Below are 27,231 nucleotides of genomic sequence, written 5' to 3'. Positions count from 1 at the left end.
TAAAAGTGGACGGAACTTCCGGCTATGAAAAATGGTGCAATACCACCGAGTGCCACCAGAGTTTGGCTCCAGAAAGCCTCCGACTCCACAGACTCCCCATTCAACTAGTCTTATAAAATTCTAAGCCAATAAAATGTCTCCGCCACTTATCTCGGCGATGTTAGCTTATTCGTGTTCTGGCAGTCCATCTGAAAAATAATCCCATCATTAATTTGATTAAAAAGCTTCAAAAAGACGGGACGGGGGGGGGGGCGTGTCCGTTTGATTGACACGCCTGTCAGGTTACGTCGGGTTACGGCTATCAGCCGTTTGCCGCTCGGTTTAAATAACTTGCAGAGCGGAGCAGCAGCTGATGATCAAAAGGGCGAACTTGGCCTCTCTTTGTTTTGTCGTGAACGCAGAGCTCTTGCTCTGAAAACATCTCAGGAACAGGAAGTGCTTTCAAAACGGGGAACCCGGAGTGAAGCCCGAGCAGGTCCGAGGTCCGTGTTTTTCGTAGACGAAGCGGTCGGCTGGTTATTTTTGTTTAAATCGCATCGTAGAGCGGCAGGTTTGTGTAAACAGGACACCTCTTCAGCCACGGACAGCCGTCTGAGCTCTCAAGCATGCAACGGCCTCATTTACCAGTCAAATGTTGCCCGTGCTGATGCGGCGCTCTGATCTCCGAGCCGACGGAGGAGAGCAGCGCTGCAGCGCTTGCAGGCCTCCGGAGAGAGAGAGAGAGAGAGAGAGAGAGAGAGAGATAACTACACCGAGCCAAGTTAGAGAGGCGGATAAAATCCAAACCGATGTTTTCCTCGTCTCTGACACTCAACCCTGCAGGTCGCTGTGGGAGTTCAGACGGCGGGGGCGGGGCTTTGATACAGGTGAGCTGACCAGGGCCGTAAACTGACCCTTCGCGGAGGAGACAGACGGAGAGATGGAGAGGAGGAGGAGGATGAGGAGGGAGTTTTTTTGTTGGTTTTTTTTTTACTTTACGTGATCTATTTATTTCTCAAAAGTAACACGTGGAACGGTTGAAGCTGCTCCCTAAAAAGGTCGACTGAACGCAAGTCGATGAGTGGCAGGTCACACACGCGCGCGCGCACACAAACACACACACACACACACACACACACACACACACACACACACACACACACACACACACACACACACAAACAAAAATGAGGGGTAGTTCAAACTCTGCAGATCCTCAGTCTGCCACAGCTACCACCAGCCACCCGGAGAGCGAAGCATCGAGCAGACGGTCCATCCACAGAGCCATAATCATTCGCGGCTCTGTCACCAGACGAAGTAAGCTCGTCGCTGGACGTGCGGTGGGAACAGCGGTCTTCCTCTCAAGAGACGAAGCTAAAGACGCGCTCCTTAGCTGCTCATTAACTCGACGTTGATCAACTGAAATGTTTGAAAAATAATCTAGAAAGTACTTGGGAGTTATACTACGTCGTTACACACACACACACGCACAACACGAGCCTGAACATCACGGACAGCAACAGGTGTGTTAGAGAGAGGAGAGCTGAGGACGAAGAGGAGGAGGAGGAGGCAGAATTAACGCAGTCGGCTCTCAGGGGGGGCTCCGACCTGAACGGTAAGTAAAGGCAGCAGATGCCTGCAGGGCGCCGCCGCCGCCGCTCCCATGGTGCATCACAACTACCGGCACACACGGCTCGGAGAGGGGAAGGACTCGGGTGGAGGCGGCGCGGCGAGCCGGGAGGCCGGAAGGAAGCGGGAGGCGCCGCGTCCCGACGCAAAACATCACAAATAATAAAAGCGGCGATGGAAGAGGAGCGGATCAATACCGGCTGATGATGGAAGATCCTGATGTGTTTCGGGACATGGGGGGGGGGGAGACTCGGACTGTCGGGGAACACGTCTTTTTTCGTACTCTAAAAGATCAGACCTCGGTACCAATCGGAGCGATGGAAGGAACTGAAGCGGCATCGGGACCAACAGGTCCACGTTACAACAAACGGGAAGGGAGATGATGGAGTTTCTGCTTCATCAAACAGGAATGCAGTTCATCAAATAGATTTAGATCCAGTTTTTTTTTGTTTGTTTTTTTATATTTGAAACGAGTCAAAACAAACGAAAACCCACGAGGTCGGGCGTCCTCTGATTTTGAGGCATTCAAAAAAAAACCAAAAAAAAACAGCAACAAATAAAGAGCTGCTGACTTCAACACGCCGTATTTTTTTTTTTTTACATCCTACTTGATCCAAATCTTGTTTCAGAACCATAATTCATTTGAACAACACAAACACAGCCTGCCCGCGACTGCAAGCGGAGATTTTACCGACTGGTGCTTCATTTATCCCACAAACACGCAAACTGTTCAGCTTCTTTCTGGCCTTTTAGCAAATCGGCTACAAAACGACTGTTCATACGTCTGTTACCGCGCGCCACTGATGAAATCTGTGGTTTAAACCCACGGAAGCAACAGTCAACGTCCTGCACGTTCATAAAATGTATGTGAAATCACAGTCCCGTGAGCTTCTAGCCGCATGCTAACGAGGAACGATGCCAACAGGAAACGTGTGGCGCCAACCGCCTTCAGCAACTTGGCTCAGCGTGTTAGCATTTAGGACTACAACAAGAAGTAAACGGTGAAGACGTTCACTGGACGAAAGGCTAACAAGCAATATAAAACACGAATGTTCTAAATGCTCCGACTTCCTGTAGCCACTCCAAAATAAAAGCCTCTCATTTCAAATGAAAAGCCCGCTCGTCTTGAGTATTTTCAGGAGAACAATACCGGGTTTTCTTTTTTTCTTCCAAATTTCAAAGCAACTTAACAGCAAACATTTCACCACAAAGCATTAAACATCCACCTCCTGGCGGCGGTTAAGAGGAAAAGCGGTCACTGTTTCCATGTGCTCATGCTAAAAGAGCTAATGCTACAGGCTTAAAAAAAAAAAAAAAAAAAAAAAGGGTAACAGTCGTGCAAACCGCTTCAGTGATGTGCATTAAACAGCCGGTGAACTAAAGGAGGAAATATCAAGAAACATTTCAACGAGAAACAAAACGACATTAGCTTTAGCAGCAGCTGCTACCGAACCATCGATCGTTAAACTGGCTGACTGGCTTTCAATCAAGAGCTTTTAACCACAGACAGACCAATAAATGAACCAGGTCACACTGAATCAGCTGATGTTAGCTCATCACGGATACGTCAGTGAAGGTTTGAGATCATTTAGGAACGCAGGGGGAGAGCACCGAGGTAGACGTTTCACTAATTTAAGGGATCCCGATCAAAATAAATGTGTCGACTTTAAGGTTGTCGGTGGGGGAAAAAAAAAAAAAAAACCTGAACAGAAATAGACTTTAAAAGCTCCATTCAAACCCGTCGTCCCGGCCTCCGTCAGCTGATGAACAGGAGACGTAACTCGAGAGTAAATGTGTCACGGCTTTTTGCGAATGTGGTAACGTTTAGATTTCAGCTCTCGTTCCATGCGATTGTCTGTGCGGCAGCAGCGGCCGTCTCTCTTCTCTCCTCGGTAACTCTCCCCACAGATTAAAGAGTCTCACCCTCTTATGGATTAATTAAAAAAAAAACATTTAAAAGAAGAAAAAAAAATTTCAAACTCACCGATTTTCTGGTTGAAAATTTTGTCAAACGTCAGTTCATCTCTCTCCTCCAGGTACTTCTGCATCACGCTGCGAATGCTGTGAAGACAAGGAGGAGGAGGAGGAGGAGGAGGAGGGGAGAGGAAGATGCAGGTTAATACACAGTATCATCACCAGCCACATGCAGCAGCAGCAGCAACAACAACAACAACCCTCCTCCTCCTCCTCTTCCTCCCGGCTGAAATCCTGGCCCAGGTTTGGGACTCTCCCTGCCACCTGTCCCCTGACAAGAGTCCCACGGCGAGGGACACATGGGAGGGCTGCGGGAGTGTGGGAGGGGGGGGCGGAGAGATACAGGCTACCCTGGGAACGGGTGTTAATGAGCGGGAGAGCGGGGAGAATGAATCAATTAGCACCCCCCCCCCCCTCCACGGGCCCATTAACACCACATCAGCACCCTGAACGCACCGCGGGAGAGCGGGAGGCCCCGCTTCACCTCCGAACACCTCGGCAGGGAGCGAACGGAGCACGTGCGGGGTGGAAAACACTCGCCCTCGGTCTGGCTCGGGCACGATGTCGCCGGTGGAAAGACTGTTCCTTCGGTTTGTGGTTTTCTGTCCCACCAGCCAGATAAAACGTCGCGAAGAACGGGAGGTTTTGTTGGGGGGGGGGGGGGTTATGTTCCCAAAGTTCCCTTTAATTTAATTTTCTGAAGCCTTGTGTATGTCGGTGCCACTTAAATCAATCAAACTGCGTTTGTAAAGCACTTTTCGTACATTTTGGTGCAGTTCAGAATGCCTGGCTGATGATCGACAGGCCGGTGATAAGACAGAAAGCTGCAGAAAATAAATCTAATTCCTGAACAATTTAAAGACAAAGTTAAAAACAAATTAAAAGATAAAAAAAGAAAAAAAGAAAAGAAAAAAAAGAGACCATTTTTAAGTGAAAAACAAACACCGAGACCGATGCAGGCAAGACGATAGAGAAAAGTTAAATTAAAGATTGAAAGCCAATTAAATTGTTTCTTTATCTTTTACTCATAGATTTTAAATAAGAATTAGAAACTAAAAGATAAGAATAAAAATGAGGACAATGAAAAGCATTAAAGAGATTTAAGCTGTAATAATAAACAAGTAAATCATAAGTTAAATAGTTGCGGCTATAAAAAGATTAGATAGAGAAGAGCAATTAAAGTATGTAAAAGTGACTAAAAGCATGATGAAAGGTATGAAAGCACAAATAGAAAATGGAAAAAAAATTCAAATCAAAATCCTGAATAGTATCTAATTGTGTAAAAATGCGACACTAATAAGTATTTACTTTGACTTCATAATCATATTTATATTAATTGACCTGACAAGCTGAGTTGAAGATGCAGTGACAGTAAATGGGAGACTCCTCCATTAAAGCTTGAATGTATTACAGTTAATAAAAAGCATGCCATGTTTCATGATGATGATTTTGTTGACGGCCGATCAGAGTAACACTGAGCACATAAATCAGATTTAAAATGGTATTTCTGGTGTATTATCACTTTATAAAACCTCAAAAAGACTCACTCTATGGCTCTTTATTGACTTTAAGGAACTACAAAACTAATAACTAACCTTAATTTATATATTATTTTGTTAGTATGTTTTAAAGTGGCAGTAAACATCATTTATAGCTTCGTTGATTGCTTCTATTAAAAAAAAAAAAAAAAAAAAAAAGCAAAACAATGAAGTGAGAGACGTTAATAGAAATATGGAGCTCATCGTGCCGCGCAGTTAAACACCAACTAAAACAAAGCAAGAGCACAAACATAGCAAGCGTGTACAACATATAAAATATTAATAAGAGGTGTTGTTTGATTTGTGAATCTGCCCCACCCCCACTCCTTAAAAAAATAGTACATGAAATTAAATTGTGTTTGAAAACCGAACACAACAGAAACGCACCTGCTGCCCCCCCCCTCCCCCCCGCCCCCTGTCTGAACCCCACCGGCATGATGTTATTGTACTTTATGTATTTGAGCCGGGGCAAACAAGATGGCACCCCCACCTGCACCACAGTGACGGAGCCGGAGCCGGGCTGCCTGATCACCCCTCACCCCCCCCCCCCCCCCCCCCCCCCCCCCGGCAGAGCTGAGATTTCTTTGTAAGTGTATGCTGGGAATAAACAGCAGCAACATGAACAAGGAAGTAAGCACTTCCTGTTTCAAAGGTCTTATGTCTGTGTGTGTGTGTGTGTGTCCCTCTGAATCAGCAGCAGCAGCAGCAGCTGACTCCTGTACGAAACCTCACCGCCTTGGCCATATTTACTGTAAACATCGGCACTTATCAGCCTGTTAAAATGAGTACAGGCTGGGGCGGGGGGGTCAGAGGTTTCTGCTGCAGCGTATATGGTTAGTGAGGCTGGCGATGGAAACGCAGGTGCATTTTAAGACATAAATCATGTCAACAGCAGCAGATTTTTTTTTTTTTTTTTTTTTGGCATTTTAATGGTCCATCGTTGAGAAAAATAACACCTTAAAACTTCTGCAGTCATTTTTCCTTCTTAAAAAAAAAAAACAAACAATATCCCAGATGCTCCAATAACACGAAAGCAAATCAAAACAGCAGCGGTGTTAGCAGCAGCAGCAGCGTCGTCGTTCCACAGCGGCTCTTGGCTTACGGGAGCAGATGACCGCAGAACAAAGGAGGCTCCAGCTGTGACGGTTTGAGTGACAGAATGACCACCGGCGCGTCGGGATAAAATAAGGCCGTTTTTGTCTACGGGGGGAGAATTCAGGGGAGTCGCACGTGTATGATCAACACCCAGAGTCTCTCCGCCTGGTAAACAGGCTATAAAACAAAAAACAAAAAAAACAACACACACGCATACACTCCAACACACGCACGCACACACACACACACACACACACACACACACACACACACACACACACACACACACACACACACACACACACAACAGGTGATGGTGAGGAGATTCACTGCAGGGGAACCACCAGCCAGCCAGCCCCCCACCCCCTCCCACACACACACACGTACATCTGTTTTTTACAGAAAGGAGAAAAACAACATTACCGCGCCCGTCTTCATCTTTAAAGCCGGGCACATCGGGTGGAGCGTCGGAGCGACGTTATAACATCGTAAACGCGCAAAACTTCGTAAATAGTCGATGGTTTAACTACGTTAGAAACTCGGGTTTGTCATTCTCAACCTCAACCGTCGAGACTCGACCAAATCACATCTGTTCAGGCTCAGATTATCGAATTAATCCAGCGGATTTAAAACGGGGTCAGACTCTGCGCTGCGGTGAACTGTGCGAGAGGGGGCGGAGCCTCTTCCACAGCTGTGGGTCTAATGTGTGTAAGAAATTACAGATGAGGTCAACTTAAAAAAAAACAAAAAAAAAACAGAGGAGGCTTTGGTGAAACCAGCGTCAGGCAGACAACCTGAGTTTAAATCTCTCCTACTTCCTGTACAGGTTTAGACTGGTTTTAGGACTGGATTCAGAGTGGTTTTTGAACCTGTTTTGGACTAGTTTTAGGAGTGGATTTAGGACTTGTTTTGGACTGGTTTTTGACTTGTTTAGACTAATTTTAGGACTGGTTTTAGGACTTGTTTCGGACTGGTTTTAAGACTAACTTCAGGGCTGGTTTTAGGCTTTAGAACCGCACTTCCTGCATAGTTCAGCTGCGCTCGCCACAACCACACAGGGCAGGTCTTTTTTGGATATTCTTTCCATTGATTATTAGAAGGACGTCAGCTGAGGAGGTATTCGCAAAGCTGACCACTTGTATATCGGATCACCGGGGCGGGACGTTGACGCCGAGGCCTACGGAGGTGTGATTCCCACGCTCTGGGAGGACAACGGGCAACGTTTGTCGGAGCTCTCTTGCCAATATCTGCACTGAAAGCTGAGCCGATTACTGACGGAGCAAACGTGACCGAAGCAGCTGGGACGAACGCTCGGTTCAGCTCATTTAAGCCTCCAGACGTGTAATTACTGTCTTTAAGGAGAAAAAAAAAAAAAAGTTTCTTTTCTCTGAAACCTGTTATTCTGGCTGCTGTTGTGGAGTCTTGAGTAGATTGAGGTGGTGTGAAACGACAAGAAGGAACTGCGAGAAAAAGTCCAGTCGATTTCCTGTCAATTCACTGGCGCCGAATTCGTTTCAGACGATAACGGGGTTTGAAGACGCCCCCAATGTTTTTGGAAGAACAACGACGGAGTCTGAGAGTTGGCTGGAGAAGCAGCCGTAGTAACGACGTCACTTTCAGGATTTTAGCGCCTCGTGTGACGATAACTCGATGCCAGATTATTGCAGCGAAAATAATCGCCGCCTCAGCGCCAACTTCAAAACCCGAAATGCTTCTCTGCGACTGCAGCTGCTGACCTGTGCAGGTTTGCCGCCGCTGCGGTGCTTCCCGGCCCGTCACCGCCGCGCTAACTTCAGTGTCCCACTTCCAACAAAACAAAAAGTGCGGCTGAGACCTGCACAGGTCAGCAGCTACAGTCGCTGTCCCGTTTTCATCCCCTTCGAGATATCGCAAATACCCAAAGATCCATCAGTCGACTTTAAACTGCACAGAACTCGACTGCCAGACGTTTAACTAAAAACCAGGAAAAGGAACCACGTCGCGCCCCGTTTTAGCCTCCTTGCACCGGCTCCCAGTACGTTTTAGAATTGATTTTATACTGTTGACTTTTAAAAAAGACACTTCACAGCTTCTCTTCCCTCCTATTTAGCTGACCTGATTATTCCATACAAGCCTGCCCGTTAGTCTGAGATCCTCAGACAAAAACATTTTTTATCTGCTCCGGAGACACGTCTTAAAGCTAAAGGGTGACGAAGCATTTTCAGTCTGAGCTCCCCCCAAGTCTTAAAACACACTTTTATCAGAGAGCCTTTGCTGATTTTTAAACGATCAACTCTTTATTTCTTTTATACCCCGTTTTTAATTTGTTCTATACGACCATTGTGTTGTTGGGTGTCGTGTTGTTAAGGCTCGTTGTTTTGCATTAATGGCTTATTTTATGTGAAGCACTTGAGTTTGGCAAAGTGCCATGCAAATAAAGTTTATTATTATTATTAAAAAAAAAAAAAAGATCCTCATAACCACCCGATGCTCCCGCTGCGGTCTCTCCTCCGTCCCCTGAATCAGTCACTAAAAATATCCACAAATCAGCTGAAAACAAAAAGGAAGGTGGACAGGAAGTCGCGATGACTCAAAGTGTGACGATGGCGTGTTCCCTTGGAAAACTGCATGCATGTTAAAGAGTCGTGCGTGCGCGCGCGTGTGTGTGTGTGTGTGTGTGTGTGTGTGTGTGTGTGTGTGTGTGTGTGTGTGTGTGTGTGTGTAACACTACTTCCAGCCGTTTGAGGGAAGAGCTGTGTTGGAGGTCAAATCTGCTCTTTCGTAGTGACTCACTGATTTTTGTTTTGTTCGAGGGAGAACATACGGGGGGAAAACTACATATTTGAAACAGCACTAATCTGTCGAAAAAACACAATTGGAAGCATTTAATTTGGAACACGGCAACCCTGTGGTTGTTACGAGTCTCGTACGACGTGTTAAGCTCCCGCTGCGTTTTTTTTTTTTTTTTTTTTTTTAATCCTGCAGCCAGAACCTGCGGCGACTACCTCTGCTCACACCGTCCGGGTCAATCGAGCGGCCACCGGGTGGAGTTCAATAAAGGTTGTTCAAACAAGCTGGCAGCGTCCTCTGCGAGGACAAAAGAGAGACTTTGTCCAGCTCCGACTGCTCGGCTGCCTGGTTCATGATGTGTTGCGTTTGTCTTATCTTATACTTGTTTCAGCGTTTCTAGAATACCTAAAATGACCTTAATGACCTGCTGAGATTACCACACTATTGTGGTGCGTTCATGGACACCGGTGAAGTGGGAAAATTCAGGACTTCGAATGGGTGAAAGCACCCGGAAAAGTGAAGAGGGCGGCAAGAGCTCGGAGAAGGAGGTCTGAGGTCACCTGACGCGGCAGCGTTTGTGGCGAAAAGGGCGAAATTTACTTTGCCTGAAAATAAGGTGAAATATCCAGCCCTGGTTAGCCGAGCCGACCGAGTCAGCTCGCTGTGCTGAACGTCGAAGTCAGGACATCGAAACGTGCAGAAAGTACCCACTCATTCTGACGTCGTGAGCTCCGTTTGTTTTGTTTATTGACAGCAGCAACACAGCAGATTTTCTGCTGGCGGCCATGTTGCCTGTTTGTAAAACTCTCTCAACAGGGGAGACTGATGTTCCCAAAAGGGAACTTTTACCAATTCCCTGAACACGCTCTGAAAATGAATAATTATATTCAGTGACAGCGGATATACAGCTTTCCATTCACGGGAACGAGCACGAGCTTCCGATCGGTCGTCGGCGACATTTCAAGCCGACATTCCAATTTTGCTGCTGAGCTAGCGTTACGATAAGGAACATTATCCGAAGTTGCAGATTCACGTTAAGTCATGGCTATCGTGGTCGGTGATGCGTTTAAATGTGTTTCCGAGCGTTTCTTTTTATTTGTTAACATAAGCTGTTGAGACATTACCGAGTGCCAACCGCGGTAGCTACGGGCTGGAAAAGGGGCTAACGCAAAGATTGTTTATGAACCAACAGAAGTGTCACTCTGTTGATCTTTTCCAATGCTCATTTTCCAAAACATTTAAATAATACTCATGGTCTTTTCTGCGTCCATCAAAATATTGTCATCCGAGCGTGGAAACACCAACATGCAGTAAATGTTTACTGGATAGAAGCCAGTTGTGTTTCATAGTTTAGCTATGTTACCGCTGACGACTGCAGCTAATCAGATCTAAAAATTCTCCCGACTCTGAATCTGCCTATTATATATATATTTTCAAGCAAAAATACTATTCGAAATTCAATAACTATTTGATGATTAATCCGATAGGCGCATTAAAGGGTGCTGGCGGGAGTAACGCATTACAACCAAAATAAGGAAGAACTAAAGTATAAAGTGTACTTAGCGATGTATTAAAAAAAAATTAAAAAAAAAATTAAAAAAAAACGGTGCCCCGTCCGAAGTCGATGCCGCCTCTGTGACTCCCGTCCCCCGTCCCCCCCGTCCACGCCTCGTCTCAACGGCCTCCAGTGTTGCTGTCGAAATCTCACCTCTCTGCCAGAGGACTTCGCCTTGGCCCGCCGAGAATGTGGCAGCACCACGCTATCTCCACAGGGCCGCATGCATTTTACCCCCAACCTTCCCACCACCACCACACACACACACCCCTCCACCCCACCCCACCCCACCGGCCTGTGGCTCCACCAACCGCTAAAAGTTTTATCAGTCTGGACACGGCCTTTCATCAGGTGCCGTTTTCAGGAAATAGACCAACAGTCCTGCGCCGCGCACTCGCATGTTTTACATAATCTAAATATTGTCGATTCTCCCCGAAGCATTGAAGGGAGACAACAATACGCCGACCCAAAACGCCAGCCCTTTTCCAATCCCGTCACACCGGAGCCATTATTGGAGCAATAACAACCCTAACCGACGTGTTTTAGGTACATATTCATATTGCTTTCAGGCCGATTTACTCGACGGCAGAGCAATAAGAGAGCTTTCACAAGTCCATTAGCCGGTGCTTTTATCTGCGCGGCTCCCTGCATCACAACGAGGAATGAATGGTAAAGCTCGTAACCAAGAATGAAAATCACTTAACAAAAGCAGATCGCACACGAAACACCTCCGCCTGATGGAGGTATCGGTTTCAACTCGAAACGACGTCGGCCGATCTCCCGCAAAAACTGTCGTCGACGGGAGCTCTGCTGAAAGGAATACAGCGTGAGGTCGCCATTTTCTCCAAAATGAATGGCTTCCCCCGAAACAAGTACAGGGTCGGGAGAGGACGACGCCATCGGAGTCAGGGGAGGACGGTTGAGGGGAGGGACGGGTCGTGAGTTTCAAAAAGTTACTGAAAATAAAACGAATAAGAAAAAAACCAAACGGTTTGTTTGAAGTGATGCGTTCTACTGCCACAAGGTGGCGGTAATGCGCCAGAAAGCCGTCTGCCAGCTGCCATTTAAGAACCAAAGGAGTAGAAGAAGAACACGGCGCTACCAGGTGTCGGTTAAAAAGTGCAAAAAGACAAATGAACAGTCCCTCCAGGAATTCACGGTCTTGCAAATTCAAACAACTTGCGACTTGTCCGCAAGAACGGTCACCTGCAGAACAGACGGCTACTGAAATTATAACAGCATAAAGTCGCCTTTTCAAACAAAACTGACTTCATGCCTAAAAACAACTGTTCATTTGCAATCAGCGAGGCTCCGCCCCCTCTCCTCTCGCCATCAAAACAAACCGCCGCTAGCTAACCGGAACAACAGGAAGCGACGGGTGTTTTTTGGGGGGAAATGTGGTCTTATCGTTTGTGACATCACAAACTTGCAGAAGTCCAAAGGGCACATTTGCTGCATACAAGCTGTGTGAACCGAGTGTTTTAACACGCTCTCAGTATTTATAGCACCTCGACCTGCATCGTATACAGTAAAAGACATATGAATTCGTACTATATGGGAGCTTTAAATTCAAAGCAGATGCTGGGGGACGCACACTAGCGTGTATTTGAGTTTTTGCTTGGCTTTTTGTCGCGTCCCAGCGAGTCGTGACACCCCGAGCGACACATCGAATGTTTTTCTGCAGTTCAATCATTGACTTCTGCTGCCTTGAAAATAGCTTATGTCGAGCTTTTTTTTTTAAAAGCTTTCAAAGTGTGTTTTTCTATTTTACAGGCTTCATTCATTGAATAAGTTAGTGATGATTAACGCGGCCGACATTCAATGAAGGAAGCTGAAAAGAAGAACGCAGCTAAAAAATAAAACAAACAAACAAAAACAAAAAAAACACCAAAAAAACACGACGCGCTCCGAACAGGTTGGAAACATTTGAGCCGTAACGTTTCCCCTCACGTCAGCTCACAAGATGTTTGTGGACATAATCATCTGTCGGGGGTTCTTAAAACGTCCGTTTACTTTTGCAGATGAGACTGAAACCTGCTCGGGATGGGAAATCACTAAAACACGCGATACGGAGGTAGGTTAGGTAGTTAACTTTATTAATTAAGGTATTATTATTATTACTGTCATTTTAAACTCTTTACGAGATTTTGAAAATGACAATAACATGCGCTGAGACGTGTCCAAGATTTATTGCTTTTCTAACAACTTCAGATTTTGTCCTCAAAAGGAAAACTTGATCTGCTTTATCTAAACTGACGTTTTCAACATGTTCATCTCTCTTCTTTTTGTTTTTTTCACATTTTTATTGCAGCAAAATTGGATTTTCGCGCAAACAAGATTGAGAAATATGTTCGGCGAGACGGGTTTATATGTTTTATATAATGAAATGTTGATATTTAGCTTCCGTGTATCGATATATTGGCGCCAAGTAAAAAAAAACATAATGCTATTCTGTAGCTATTATAACCTGCTAAACTTATTTTGGTTGTGGCAGGTTTTTTTTTTTTTTAAATTTATTTACTTTTCATGCATCAAACTCACCATTGAAACCATTTTTTTTTTTTTTTAATTTTTAACCCTGCCTAGATCTACCAGTATCAAACTTTACTCTCCCTGCAGTATATCAGCTTCATAATTAAACCTCAATTTCAGAACAAAAGCCTTAAGGCACTTTAAAAGGAAGCGAACATATGTTTTCATAACAAATACTTTCCTTCAGGGAGGCCTGAGACATGTGCAAACAGCTCAATCCAATTTCACTGCAATAAAAAAAAAAATGTATCGTAGAAACGTTTAAAAGCCGAGTTTAATCGAATAAAACTCTACATTTGCTAAAATATTAATTAAACATACAGTTTCAGTCGGTTGTTCGAATCTTATAAATGCAAACCACCGCAGGCGAGTGCAGCTGCAAAATGAGTCAACTTCCACTTTCGAGTTGGATGTTTAAAGGAAATGTTTTTCGTGGAACGTTCCTTTAAGAATCCGCCCAGCAGCCGAGATGCTAGTTCTGCTTTAGAGCGGAAAAACCAGCTGGCGGGTCGGAGCTTTAAAAAAAAATAATAATAATAATTAAAATAAAAACGCAAGGCGGCCTGAAAAGTATCCAGACGGGAGACGTTTTTCCGATGATCCGATTGTTTCTGTCCTGAAGGTAGAGCGGAGGTCAGATTCGCTGCATGACCCGCCGCGCTGTGTTATTCTGCCACATTAACGCCGCTTTCATTTGGCAAAAATGAAAAGCGGCAAAGGCTGTAATGGACCGGCGGTCTGAAGAGAGCTTCAGGGTTTCGGAAAGTTTGTTTTTTTTGTTTCTTGAATGCCGTGGTGACATGAACCGAAACCAAAACCAAAGAGCAACCAGGAAGGAAGCAAACGCCTCTCGAGCCTCCAATCTGTCGACTTAACAGTCGAACGGCTAAAGCGGTTCACGCAGCCGAGGCCACATTGACACTGTGCAGTTCCTCTGTCTGTGTGTGTGTGTGTGTGTGTGTGTGTGTGTGTGTGTGTGTGTGTGTGTGTGTGTGTGTGTGTGTGTGTGTGTGTGTGTGTGTGTGTGTGTGTCAGTATTTAGACTCTCTCACAGCGCAGGATCGGCTCTCTCTCTCTCTCTCACTCACACACACACACACACTCACACACACACACACACACACACACACACACACACACACACACACACGCAGCGGTTTAGCATTGCACTAAACCCAAATGGCACTGTCGCAAACCTCGTATGGAAAGCGAGGCGCCCGAAATACCCAAATTTCTTGTAACCACATCCTCTTCAATCAAGTCGCATACCACACCTGTCCCCGAAACACGCCCCCCCCCCCCCCCTCCCACGCGGCATGAAGAGACACTTTTCGAGCCTGCGCAGAAGACAAAAGGATGTGCAATTATGAGCTGATGGTGACGGTGAGGGGGGGGGAGAGAGAGAGAGAGAGAGAGAGAGGAAGGGGGTGTATTATTTAAATCAGATTGTAGCTGGAGTCTGGTTTGATGGCCCTGCTCACGCTGGATGCTTGCAAACAGCGTGAATGTGGTGGGTAAGAGGAAAGGGGGCGGGGGCGGGGGGGGCGGAAAGGGGGGGGGTGTCTGGTGAAGAGCTAGCACGTACCGGTGGAGCCGACACGCACACACACGCACGCTTTGTTTTCACTGACTGGTCTTCGGCGGTCCGTTGACATAAAAGATGGAAGACGTCTTTCAAGCAAGCAAAAATGTTGAATTCTTCGTTTACTCGTTTGTTAAGAAAAGAAAAAAAAAAAAAAAGTTAAAATCCACGCGTGGCCGAGACGATCCGTCCGTCCGCCCGACGGCTGTCGACTAATCAAGCAGGCGCGTCTTCCATGACAATAAAACGGCGCTCTGAAACGTGTAGTTTTACCTCGAAGAGTCGACTGAACGCGAGTCGGCGAGAAAAGGCCGACGTCGGGTCGTTTAGTGGCAGGTCACACACACACGCACACGCACGCACACACACACACACACACGCACACACACACACACACACGAAAACCAGTCAGCATCCGGGTCTGGCCGCCGACTCGTCTCACGCCGGGCGACACACTTCCTTCACAGGGGAGCCGATCGGGTTATTGATCGCTGCGCCCCCCCCCCCCCCTTTCCGCCCCCCCATCCCTCCCGTGGAGAGGCGGCTGCCCGAAAGTCACCGGATATTGGCAAGGAAGTGGAGCGCGCCGAACACGCTCGGCGGGAGACATCGTCTGGTGCAACACGGGTGGTGGTGGTGGTGGTGGTGGTGGTGGGGGGGGTCGTATTTCCCGGACGTCCAAGTTTGGACACGAGCCCTTTTTTTTTTTTTTTTTCTCTCGATGTTCACGAGTCGCGGCGCGTTTGGCCGACCTTTACGGAAAGGTCAGAGGTCGCGGACGCTCATTTCCGTGTTCGCCGTCTAATACCCCCCCCCCACCCCCTCACCCGACCGGCGGACTTCCCTGCAGGCTCTCGTGACATCTCCGCCGCCACGTCGCGAAATAAAACCGGGCATTTTCAGCGCGAACCCTTTTCGCGACCGGGTCGCGAACCCGTGCGGTCGTCCCGCCGTTTAAAATCCGTTCCCCGGACGAGCCGCACCCGTCAGGTGGACGGATTATCTCGGCAAAAAGGGGCGGAGCGCTCACGAACGCGGATCGTCGACAGAGAAATACACATTTTTACGAGTGTAAAAATCGGCCGTTGGGATGACTTCGGCTCGTGGGGGGGGGGGGGGGAACAAAACAAAAGTGTGGTGTTTACATTCCTGTCGGGTGTATTTATGATTAAAGAAAGATGAAACATTTTGCACACCCCGCCCTCCACCCCTCCGACCCAGAAGACTTTTCCAAGTGTCTAACGCCAGCTTCAACTTATTGGTAAGTCACAAAGCTAATGTGGCGCGGGGGGGGGGGGGGGAGGGGGGGGTTAAAAACGGACGGATGTTTTGTTTTTGTGTGTGTGTGTGTGGTGATTTTCGAGAAGCCCGTAGGTGCTGCATGTTTTGACAAAAGCTCCAGGAGTCGTTTTCGGAGAGCATCAAGCGTCTACAGTAAGTCACAGGTTGGAGAGAAGGAAGCGATCCCCCCCCCCCCCCCCCCAAACGGCCGCAATAAAGCGCAAGCGCGCACACACACACACACACACCCAAAACACCCATCCATTGCACAAGCGTACAAAGCACAACATGACAAAGCCCTGCTGTGTGCGAGCGAGTGAGTTTTTTTTTTTTTTACCTGGGCTCAGGGAGGATGATTTTCTTGCTCGCTCGGGCCGCTGGAGTCGACTTGCTCTTCTCCATCGCCATCAGATAGCTGACATCGGCGAGCACCGCTTCGAGGTCCGCCATCTTTCGAGCCTGGGACGACCAAATCGATTAGAATAACCAGGCCCTTTTTTTTTTTTTTTTTTTTTTGTGTGTTTTTTTTTTTTTTTTTTTTTTTTTTTTTTTTTTTAAGGGGATTCAAAAAAAAACAGTGTCCTCCGGCAGATACGACCACCACCAAGGGCCGAGGTGCGCGCTCACGGCGGGGCTGACCATCGACCGCGAACCGTGTCGTTCGTCTGCGGCTTGAAAGTCTTTCGCTCGCTCACTTCGCCTCAAACTACCAGCATTGTGACATTATAAAGAAAGAAAGGCGAAGGAGAAAGAAAAAAAAAAGAAGGAAATTCAAAGGGGGCGGGGGGGGAAGACATGAGGTGACAGGTTTCCGCTAGATCACCGTCCCCCCCATTTAGTGCAAACATGGAGGTCTCACACCAAAAAAAAAAAAAAAAAAGGTGGGAACTATTAATGGGAGAGGGCCCAAGATTGATGGCCGTGATATGTCTCACACGGAGGGGGTCACAGGCACCAGATGCGGGGTCTGGAGGCAGCTGTCAAGTCCCGCAGGTCTCCGGGGGTGGGAGGGAGGGACTTCCCCGGGTGCTCTTTGATGGAAATGCGTCCAAACGACTGGTTTGTGTCCAGTGCAAAGCATGTGGTTTCACAGGGTTTCCTTCAAATGTAAACACCGACGAGATGTTCTAATTTTAGTGGATCGGCCGCACAAGCGAAGAGGATGTTTCTTCTCTGCCTCGACAGCAGCAGAAAAAGGGGGGAAGAAAAAAAAAAGAAGAAAATGTGCAGTCATAAAAGAAAAAAAAAAACAATTACAAAAAAAAAAAGAAAAAAAAAGACGGGGACATGTGTAGCTTCGCTCCTCTTCCTCTCCAAACAAACAGGAACACCGAGGAAGGAGGTCGAGATGTGGATCATCGAGAGTCTCTTCCCTCCCTCCTCTTCCTCCCCCTGATGTGCAACAACAAACACACACCAACAAACAAACAAACAAAATTTTAAAAAAAAATTCTAAAATATCTCAGGCGCAAACTGGCACAAATAAAACCACGCGAGTCCGTGTTAAACAGGAGCCGGGACTCATGATTTGCATTCCGTCAAAAAAAAAACACACACAAAAAAAAAAAAAGAAATCCACGCACCCGCTTGATGTTTATGTCGCCCCGTCGTCGTCGCTCGTCTCGGGGGCTTCCTGCGCGACGTTTAAGGGCTCCCAAAAAAAAAAAAAAAATTAAAAAAAAAAAAAAATTAAAAAAAAATGTTCCCTTATCGGCTCCGTCAATCGCGGAAGAAAAGAAAAGAAAGCCGGCGGTTTGAATACCTTTTAAGAGGGTTTTTTTTTGTTGTTGTTGTTTTTTTGGGGGGGAGAGACCGTCCGGGCAAAAAAAAAAAAAAAAAAAAAAAAGGAGGGTCGGCAATCAACTAATCGCACGCGCACAAAATCCACGCGCCCCGGCGGCGGCTGAACGCGCCACTTCGGGTTCCGTCCTGCTAAGTTAGCCGCAGCACGCTAAGCTAGCAGAAAATGAAACCTGCTAGCGGCCCCCCCCCACCACCACCACCACCATCACCATCACCACCACCACCCCCCCCCCCCCCCCAAAAAACAAAAACAAACAAAAAAAAAACAACAACCGAGGCTAACTAACGAGCGAAGTGCTCGGTCGAGGTCCGGACGTCGGGGCCCGACAGATGCGTTTTAAAAAAAAAAAAAAAAAAAAGCAGCGCCCACACGACCTCATGCCTCCCTCCGTCGCCAGCTGCAGAAACGCTGGCTCGATTTCAGACGAGATTTTGTTGTTGTTGTTGTTGTTTTGTTTTTACTTCCCAGGCGAACGCAGGGGCTGCGAGGCGGCTGGCGGCTCCGTGTTCGGGGGTGGGAAGTCTCGCAGCGCTTCCGAGAAGCTTCCGACAAAAAGTCCAGTTGGGTTCATAAAAAAATAAAAAATAAAATGTAAAAAAAAAAACGAAGACAAAAATTAGAAATAGCTAATAATCCACAGCTGGTTGTTTTGAGTGTGTTGGAGGTGGAGAGAGAGAGAGTAGGGGGGGGACCCTCCTCGCCTTGGAGACCCAGCGCAAGAGCCTCTGAGTGCGGGCTTCGACGGTGACGCTGCCGGTGGTGGTGGTGGTGGAGGAGGTGGTGGAGGCAGCGCTGGCAGATTGGAGGTCGGCTGGCTTGTTTAACGATAACTTTTCCCTCCTCACCGTAAAACTGCGGTTAACCGACCAGGCGGCGGCGATGGTGGCGGCGGCGGTGGTGGCGGCGGGTCGGGTCGGGTGGGGTGGGAAGGTGGGGAGGGGGATGGTTGTAATTTCGACCACCCCGGGTGCTGTTAAAACACGCAAAAACGCCCAACACGACACGGCGAGTGCTGGCGGTCTTCTCCCCCTGAAATCATAGAAGAAGAAGAAGAAGAAGAAAAAAAAAAAAAAAAAACCCGTCGTGCTCCGCTCGGCCAGACCTTCGAGCGACGACTCCTGCCTTACCAGGCTTGTCCGCGCTTCGGGAGCCCTTACTCGGCTAGTGCCTGCCTGCCTGCCCCGCGGGGTCCCGTCCGTCCGCAAGCCTCCGCGGCCGTGTTAAGCCTAATCGACACTGTTCCGCTCCTTTCGATCAAGCCGTCTGCTCTCCAGCTCCAATATGGCACATGTTTAGCAGAAGTCCCCCCCTTCGATGTATTTTTCTGTGTTTTTTTTTTCTTTTCTTTTTTTTTTTTTTCGCTAGCACAGGGGCACTGCTTGCTTTGTGGTTCGACTTCCTCCCACTGCGGCGGGGGAGAGGCTCGGAAAACACGGAGCGGCTTCTCGGTGCTAGCTGGACCTGGACCACATGACCGGAGGTGTTGAGAAGGGGGTTTGTATTCCAGCTGGGTTTTTGTTTGTTTGTTTGTTTGTTTTTAATTAAAACAGCATTGTTTTTTTGTTTTTTATTGTTGTTGGGGTTTTTTTTTAATAATAAACGAGGAATTCCTCTGCTGGGACCGTACGATTGATTTGCGGCGTTTTATAATGGGAACAGCATCGACCAGCCCTGCGTGCAGGAAATTTCCCAGAAGGGTCCTACTTTGACAGGGAACGAACCAGACGTGGAGGCCCCGTGTGTATTGGACCGGGAACGCTGCAGCAGATTCTGCGCGTAAAACGCTTCGTTTATCCGTCGCCGAGCTCCACTGTGAAATCCGAGCAGTCACATAGCAGCAGCAAGCAGCCTCCGACAGATTAATATTACAACACAACGCACATTTTCTATCAGGAGTGTGCCCCCGGTGGGGACGCGCGTGTTCGTGGCGCCTCTGGTGGAAACGCAGTGCCGTTTCCTGGCCGGTGCCGGTAATGCCGCTCGTGCACTGCGGGAAAGGAGGCCTCGCGCGCGAGACACCGCAGGTGGGAAATCGCATACAGGGGAACGTTTTATACTCCGGCAGAAACAACACGCAGTGCCGGAAGGGTGGGGGGTGGGGGGTAGGGGGGAGTAACATTAAATAGGATAAACACTTTATTAAAACCAAAGAAAACTCTTCCAAGTATTAAAGTTTTCACATCATTAAGTGATCACGAGTTGAAATCAACTGAAAATTTGATTTGATTCTCCTTTTCTTTGTCATAATTGACAGTAAACTGAATACGGGTGGGGTCCAAAATTAAAAAAAAAAAAAAAAAAAACACACCAGTGAAGGTCTTTCTAGGTGTTTTATGTGCTGTTTGTCCACAGCATTACGGAAAAACTACCAGCCCCGTGTTCATGAAACTTGGCGGAAGGGTGTAGCACGGCCCAAAGAAGAGCCTCACTATATTTTGGAGCGGGTCCAAATCAAAGGGACAATTCACAATTTATTTTCCCTTTGAATTAATATTGTAATCTGACTCACCACATGTACCTTCGAATGTCATTGGACGACTGTCTCAGTCCACGCTCTCCTCTCTATTTACTTGTCCGAGTGTTGCCTTTTTCAAAATCGCTGTCGCAACATGACACGACAGCCACAACCCTGTGCGCCTGAAAGTGGCAGGCCTGCTTGCGTGGGAGGATTTTTACTGCGGCAGGAAAATGAGCCCAAACACACCTTTAAACCTTCAAAGAACTGTTCGAAGACTCGTCGTGGACTTTCCTCCGCAGTCACCTGACATCAGGGTTTATGGTGAGGACGGAGGAAGACAAACATTCCTGACATGACAAGGAGCTCGTTGGACCATGGTCACGTCATGCCGGGATAACAATAAATAAACAAATTCATTTCGTAAACATACGGTCCTTGCGTCCTACTGGGCGTAGACCTCGGGTTAATTTTGAAACTATTAAAGCAGCTTTAAACCAATCGGCATCGACCATCGTTTACTCTATGCGTAGCCACTGGTTGCTGATTGGCCCGACTCTTCAGAGTTTCTTGATTGTACTTACAGCCAAAACTGAAGTCGTAGTCGGGAACTAAGTCGATTGCAGAGCTGATCCGAATCACGAAGCGGATCCACAAAATATCGTTCACTCTTATTAGCGTTGTCGTCTGATTCAACGGATGTAAAACGTCGTTGTGAACCTTTCTTTTGACCGATTATGTCAATCGACGCTCTTTTCCAAATCCCTCTTACAACAGGAAACGGCAACAACAACGGCCTCCAAGCAGCAAGTTTTGACGAAGACTTGTAGTGAAGCAGCCCCGACGCACCAGCCTTTAATCAAGTCAGGCCTGCTGGGACGTATTCATGCCAGGGATCGCTTCCCGAACGTGCAAATGTTCTTGCATCACCCCCCCCCTCCCCCCCGGCGCTCCACAGCCACGTCAGCACTTCTTTGCAGCTTCGTTGAGGCTATTTTTTCCTCCAACAATCTGATGCCAGGGAGGCCGAGTGACCGATGTTTACGGTCTTACGGTCTGTTGCCATGGCCTTGCTTGCGCACCTCAATGGGGTGAAAGTGGGCCTTCCGCCTCTGTTTACCTTCTACAGTGACTTAGAAGAAAAGTTGTTGGCTCAGAAAAGACCAAATCTGGAGTTTCGTCCTTGTAGAGTGTTTCGGAAAGGTCAAAGTCGAAGGTCGACCTTCAGTTGTCCGTCACGAGCCGAGGCGACGGCCCTGAGCTCCGACCGAGGTCTCTCTCCGACCCCGACAAACGCCGCATTGTTCGCTCTGTTGGATTCAAACCAACATATTTCCCTTAATGTGGCCTTTAGAAATGCAAACTATGTTGCATTTGAACTTAATCCGAAATGTTTGATTACAAAAGGTAAAATCCTCGGAACAATCTGAGTGGTGATAACGTATGTTATCCCAACGTGATGTGAGCGTTGGAAGGAAGTCTGACCTTTTGTACGAACCCGATCGATGCCAACGGCAGGTTTCGGTTTGATTGATGACCGAGAAACAGAGAAGAATCTGAAATCGAGTTAAGAAATGCTCAAACTTTCACATTAAAGCCACATTTTTGTGAAAATATGATGGATTTTTTTTACGAGCTCTCTGACTTTTAGAGCTCACTGTATATTTAAACTGAAATTATACAAATTTTTACTAGATTTAAAACATTTTTGGTTAAAAGTGCAAAAATTGCAAAGTTAAAAACAAAAAAGGAGCAGCAATTTAATCAATAATAAAATAATTGCCAGTTGCTGTTATTGTATTAATACACAGAGTAAAATAATCTGCTACAGATCAAAGTCTTGCATGAAGATTTTATTGTAGGATTGTAGCTCATGCACAAACATTTAGGGAGTATTTTACTGTTGTTGCTGCTAATTATAATACAATTTGTATTAACACCCCACATTATGTAAACTGACCAAATGTTGATCATGTGTACAAAAAAAAAAAAAAAGAAGCATTAGACACAACATATTTTTCTGGCACTCAAGGTTTTAGGGTCTTTAGTTCACTGGTCGGTAATCAAATACATAAGTAATCTGTGGATCTATAAATTACGTTTTTTTTCTGAAAAAAAAAAGTATTTATTTTTAAGCAAAAATGTGATTTTGGACTGATTTGTAAATGTATGAAATTGTATGTAATTTAAAATGGGCTGCAACTAACTGTTGTTTTTCTTTATCAAGTAATGTATTTATTATTTTTTATTTGACATTTAGTCTTTAAACTGGCAGAACATGGTGTAATGACCTGCTCTTTCACAGTTTAGAGCTCAAACTCGCGTAACTCATCTGTATTGTTTTGACCAAAAGTCCAAAATGGATTAAAGCAGCACATTTTAATGTTAAAATTCTTCAATGCTTAATTGATTATTCGAATTTTCAGAGATGAGCTTAGAATATGCTAAATATGTAACTTTAACTCATTTCTTATTAATTTTCTTTGTTTTTGTGTGTATCGTTTGTGTGTGTGCGTATTTTTCCATTGCTCTTATTTATTTTTTTCTATCAATTTTCTTTTTATATATATTATTTTATGTATTATTTGTATTATGTGTGTATTTGTAAATTGTGTTCATATCGTGTGCACCTTTTCTGTGTTTCTATGCTGCTGTGACGGCTAGATTTCCCCACTGTGGGATTAATAAAGTATAAATCTGGTTTTACAGTTTGTTTTATATATATGTATTGATCAGGTTGACGAGCAGGCTGCTGCATAATAAACTATAAACCCGCCGTTTTTATTGTCTGGCAGCTTGCGGACACCCTCCTGTGTACCGTGTCGATCAACGTGAGCGTTAAGTGCGTCAGTCTATCCAAGCAGATACATGGGTGGCAGTCGGTAAGGTTTAAGAAAAACAGTTTATTCAGCACGGGGAAGTAGCAGGGGTCAAAGGTGAAGGGTCACGTGGGAGGGAGAGTGAGAGAAAGAGAGGGCGTAGCGCTGTTACTGCTGAATGCGGCGGATGGACTGGATCTGAGGGGTCTGGCAGTGGGAGCCAAACTCCCTGAAGTGTTTGTACTCCCCACAGTGACGATCACACTCCATGATATACTGGTATCCACGGTAACCAGGGTACTGGTAGCACACGAATCTGTTGAGAAATCACACACACAGACCGAACGCACGAGGAAGTTTAGACGAGATGTTGCAACAGAGCCCGACAAGTTGTGAAAGTGTTTTGTTTTTTTTCCGGCGGAGAAAATTAAAACGAGACGTGGACACTCACGCTCCAGACTGGATCCTGAAAGAGCCCACTTCGTTGTTGCACCAGCCCATGGCCTGGAGGGAGGGATAGTCGTCGCTCAGCTCGCCCTTGCGGCCCAGGAAGTTCTCACGCTCGAAGATGGTCATGCGACACTCTCTGTGGTTCTGCAAAAAAAAAAAAAAAAAAATCCCACCGAAAGTACAACGACGCGTTAAAAAGGTTCCTCCGACGGGTTAAATATGAACTTCCAGAGAGGACTCACGGCACAGGCGATAGGTCTGAAGGAGGTCATCCTCTCGATGTGGTAGGCGTTGCTGCCTCCGAAAGCATCGCACTGAGGGTACTCTCCCCTCTCCAGGATGAACTGCTGCCCCTGGTAGGAGGCGTGCTCGTAGCCCACCCAGCTGAGGGAGAAAGAAGCTGCGTTATAATCTCCTCTTTAAAAACAACAACATCTTTTTGTTTGTTTGTTTGTTTTTTGTTTTTTAACTCACGCTCCGCTCTCCACCCGGAGGGAGCGCACGGTCTCGAAGCCGAACTCCATCACGTTGCAGCACTCGGAAGTGAACTCATGGCGGCGGCCCTGGAAGCACTCCTCGTCGAAGACAATGATCTGACGGGAGGGAGAGAGGGAAGAGGTGTGAGGTCACAAACGACAGCGGACCAACACCGCTTCGAACGCCGGATGTTAAAACGGTCAATTTTGGGTTCGGCAGTGGTGTCTAAAAAAACTGGGAGGTCTTGTCGCTCCGTCTGCAGACTCACCTTCCAGTGGCCGGAAAACTTGGTGCAATGGTGAGTCATCTTGTCTGGAAGGGAAGCGGGAAAGGAGCAGAGGTCAGAGGTCAGAAGTCAGTTCAACGATGCGTTCGATTGGGATGCAGGGAAAAGAAACAAAGTCGAGTTTCGAATCCCAAAAAACAACAACAGAGGAGGCTCACTGTGTTTCATCACCTCTGTGTTTTCCGATGCAAATAACAGCTTGTTAAACTTTCTATACAATATGTGTGTGTGTGTGTGTTTCAAAATGCTGTAAAAAGCAGCAGCAGGTCTGGATGTGTGTAGTTCCTGGACCGGAAGCGTATATTTTTTAAGTTGTTACTCGTAAATAAAGAGGTTTAAAGCATTTCTTCACGTTATTCCCTCTTGTCGTCAGCTCCTCCTCTTCCTCCCTGCGGAGGTTTTCCACCATCACCACCCACCGGGTGCAGTGACGGCCTTCGGGCCCCCGGAGCACAGAGCGGCTCCTGTGTGGTTTTTTGGTTGTTATTTTTTTTTCAAGTGTAGATGTGTGTGTGTGTGTGTGTGTGTGTGTGTGTGTCATGGGGGGGGGGATGCCGCTGCTGCTGCTGCTGCTGCTGTTGTGCCGCCCCGGCCGGCTCGGCTCGGCTGGGTGAGGGGGACAGGGACTCACCTTGCTTTGCTGCCCTTGGGATGTCCTGCCGTGAGAGTGAGAGGAGCCACGCGCCCCCACCCTTTTAAAGCCTCCCCTGGCAGGGGGCCATGCTGAAAGCCCCGGCTCAGCAGCAGGGGAGGGGCCTCTCTTTTTTTTTTTCTCCCTTTGTCCCCCCGCGACAAAAGCGCCGCTAATCTGTGGAAAGGCAAGAAGTGCAGACACCACACTATCACGGCGGCCGGTGGACGCGGAGTGTACGAGACAAGAAAGCTCCGAGGACCCGCACGGGGGGTCCTTCGGGGAGGAGGGATACGTCTCAAGTGTCCCGCTGCTGTGATGGTTCTCATTCCTCAGTTGATGGGTCCATTGTTTCTGCTCATTCAGATGAATTATTGAGCCAAAACTCTGTCTAAAAACAAAAGATCCGCCTAATATCGAAACCTGCTTCATCCTAAAACCACTCTATTATCATTTACGACAAAAGAAAAGCTTTCTATCCTCACTTTTTACTAGAAAAACGACTCAAAACCGCCCGCGCGTGCGCAATCAGAAAAATAAACAGCAGAGAGGAAGTTATTCATCATCCAGACCGTTGGCGTGGCAACGCTGAGTGTGAGACGTTACCACATAAACTGACCAATGCTTCACAACATGAAATAAAAATCTGTCTCTGCTATCAAATTTAAACTTCAACACAGGAGGATGTGATATCTGGTAGATCGGATGAAATGTTTTATTGTGAAAAGTTCACGTTGTTTCATCTGATTTTCAAAATCAAAGTCCTGCATAATTGTTCTTATCACATGTTTAATAACTGAACGGAAAAAAAAAAAAAAAAAAAAAATCCTGAAAGTGTAAACAGATTTAAACAAGAGGCTGGAGTGTGTGTTATCAGCTATGTGTGTGTATGTGAGTGTGTTATCATCTATGTGTGTGTTATCATCTATGTGTGTGTGTGTGTGTGTGTGTGTGTGTGTGTGTGTGTGTGTGTGTGTGTGTGTGTGTGTGTGTGTGTGTGTGTGTGTGTGTGTGTGTGTGTGTGAGTTCTTACATAATCAACCACTTGTAAACAACAGAGCGGAGGCCTCTCATACGAGCAGCACGGATCTCCAAACGACTTTTATTTCCCCGTGAGCTCGGAGGAACTTCAGCTCAGAATCAGACACTTCCGGACAGATATCACGACTTCAAACTTTCATGTGAACGAGCTAAATTAATTAAGGGTTGTTTTTCCTTTCCAAATAAAAACGTAAAATCTACCAAAACACTTCCGTGCAGGAAAGAAACGAGATTATTTTGATTCCTTTGTCGTATCAGAAAGCAACCAGACGAGAGTGGAGATCGATTCCGAGGAGAATTAATTGGCCTCATTAGCTGTCTCAGTCGTAAATGTCCATGTCAAAGGTCACGGGGTCGGTAAAGTTTATAGTCGATGACGGTCGGATGAATTTGACACAAATCAGATTAAATCTCTGGCACCCAAAAAAAAAAAAAAAAAAATAAAAAAAAAAGACGACGTTTCTAAACGTGATGAAGGAGGAGTGATGAAGAAGTTCTCTGAAACTCTTGTCTTCTAATGAGGAGCGGAGGTCTCCAACAGACTCATCTGAAAATTGATTGAAAGGGAAAGTCAGAGCGTGTCAGAAATCAATAGGTTCCCTCCGTTTGTGAATGAAAAAGGCGCGCTGCAGATTTTGTGTCAGTGTAAGAAGACGAAAAGGTTGCGGGGATCGATTCGATTTCGGAAAAATCAATCGGCGTCTTCTTCTTCTTCTTCAATGTGCACAGCTAAGATGCTACAACATTAAATATATAAACCTCTTCTTATTACACTCGAAAAATACTTTAATTTGAAAAACATCAACTTTACAGTGAGGAAAATCCTCTAATATTCTAATATATTCTAGATTCTTTTATTATATTTGTATTTACATATTTTATTTGTATTAACAAATCTCATAAAATTTTTTAAAAAAAAAGACGAAAACCATCCACTATTACACACACAAACACACCAAACCACCAAGTCTGGATCAATCCGCCGCTGAAAATAGTCCCAACATATCCACTATTTCCTCATATTTGAATAAACTCTACAGTGAGCAACTGTTTTAGGAAATTTTTTAGCCTTTTTTTTATTCCAAAATAAAAGTCTATTTTTGTGAAATATTTTGAAATATTTACACACAAGTGGGGACATTATAAAGTATTGAGAAACTAACTCACACAATGTTGACTTTTTATGGGATTTGTTGATAAGAACGACAAAAGTTCTGTCGTTTAACAAAAGAAATGTTCATGTTTAAACAAAAGCGACTGTACAAGCGTTTGTCTTGTCATAAAATAAAGTCTAAAATTAGGAATGTCCTGGATCAAAATGTACAAATAAGGAA

At 46.2% G+C, this 27,231-nt stretch overlaps 2 protein-coding genes across 2 annotated transcripts in view; both read right to left on the bottom strand.

Moving 5' to 3' along the window:
* The window catches only part of grk3 (G protein-coupled receptor kinase 3), a 51,043-nt gene extending 33,747 nt beyond the window's left edge, over positions 1-17,296 (bottom strand). The window contains exons 1-2 of the mRNA XM_069701060.1: positions 16,272-17,296; positions 3,593-3,669 (exon numbers count right to left, since the gene is read on the bottom strand). Coding sequence (XP_069557161.1) covers positions 3,593-3,669; positions 16,272-16,384 — 190 coding nt within the window. The 5' untranslated portion in view covers positions 16,385-17,296. The remainder of the gene's footprint in view (positions 1-3,592; positions 3,670-16,271) is intronic.
* A 5,786-nt stretch (positions 17,297-23,082) lies between these two features.
* On the bottom strand, positions 23,083-25,083 carry cryba4 (crystallin, beta A4). The gene is made up of 6 exons (XM_069700781.1): positions 24,857-25,083; positions 24,208-24,251; positions 23,937-24,055; positions 23,705-23,846; positions 23,464-23,606; positions 23,083-23,328 (listed from the first exon to the last, which is right to left on the bottom strand). Exons 2-6 carry the CDS (start codon positions 24,244-24,246, stop codon positions 23,181-23,183), a joined length of 591 nt encoding a protein of 196 aa, XP_069556882.1. The 5' UTR covers positions 24,247-24,251; positions 24,857-25,083; the 3' UTR covers positions 23,083-23,180.
* Between the last annotated feature and the right edge of the window lie 2,148 nt (positions 25,084-27,231).

The sequence above is a fragment of the Brachyistius frenatus genome, unplaced genomic scaffold (genome assembly GCF_029030835.1).
Source record: "Brachyistius frenatus isolate BFR_SWC_R1_liver_20210118 unplaced genomic scaffold, ASM2903083v1 Contig_35, whole genome shotgun sequence".
NCBI classification, from domain to species: Eukaryota; Metazoa; Chordata; class Actinopteri; family Embiotocidae; genus Brachyistius; species Brachyistius frenatus.
The sequence above is the reverse complement of the archived record's forward strand: the minus strand, read 5'-3'. Positions and strand labels throughout refer to the sequence as shown.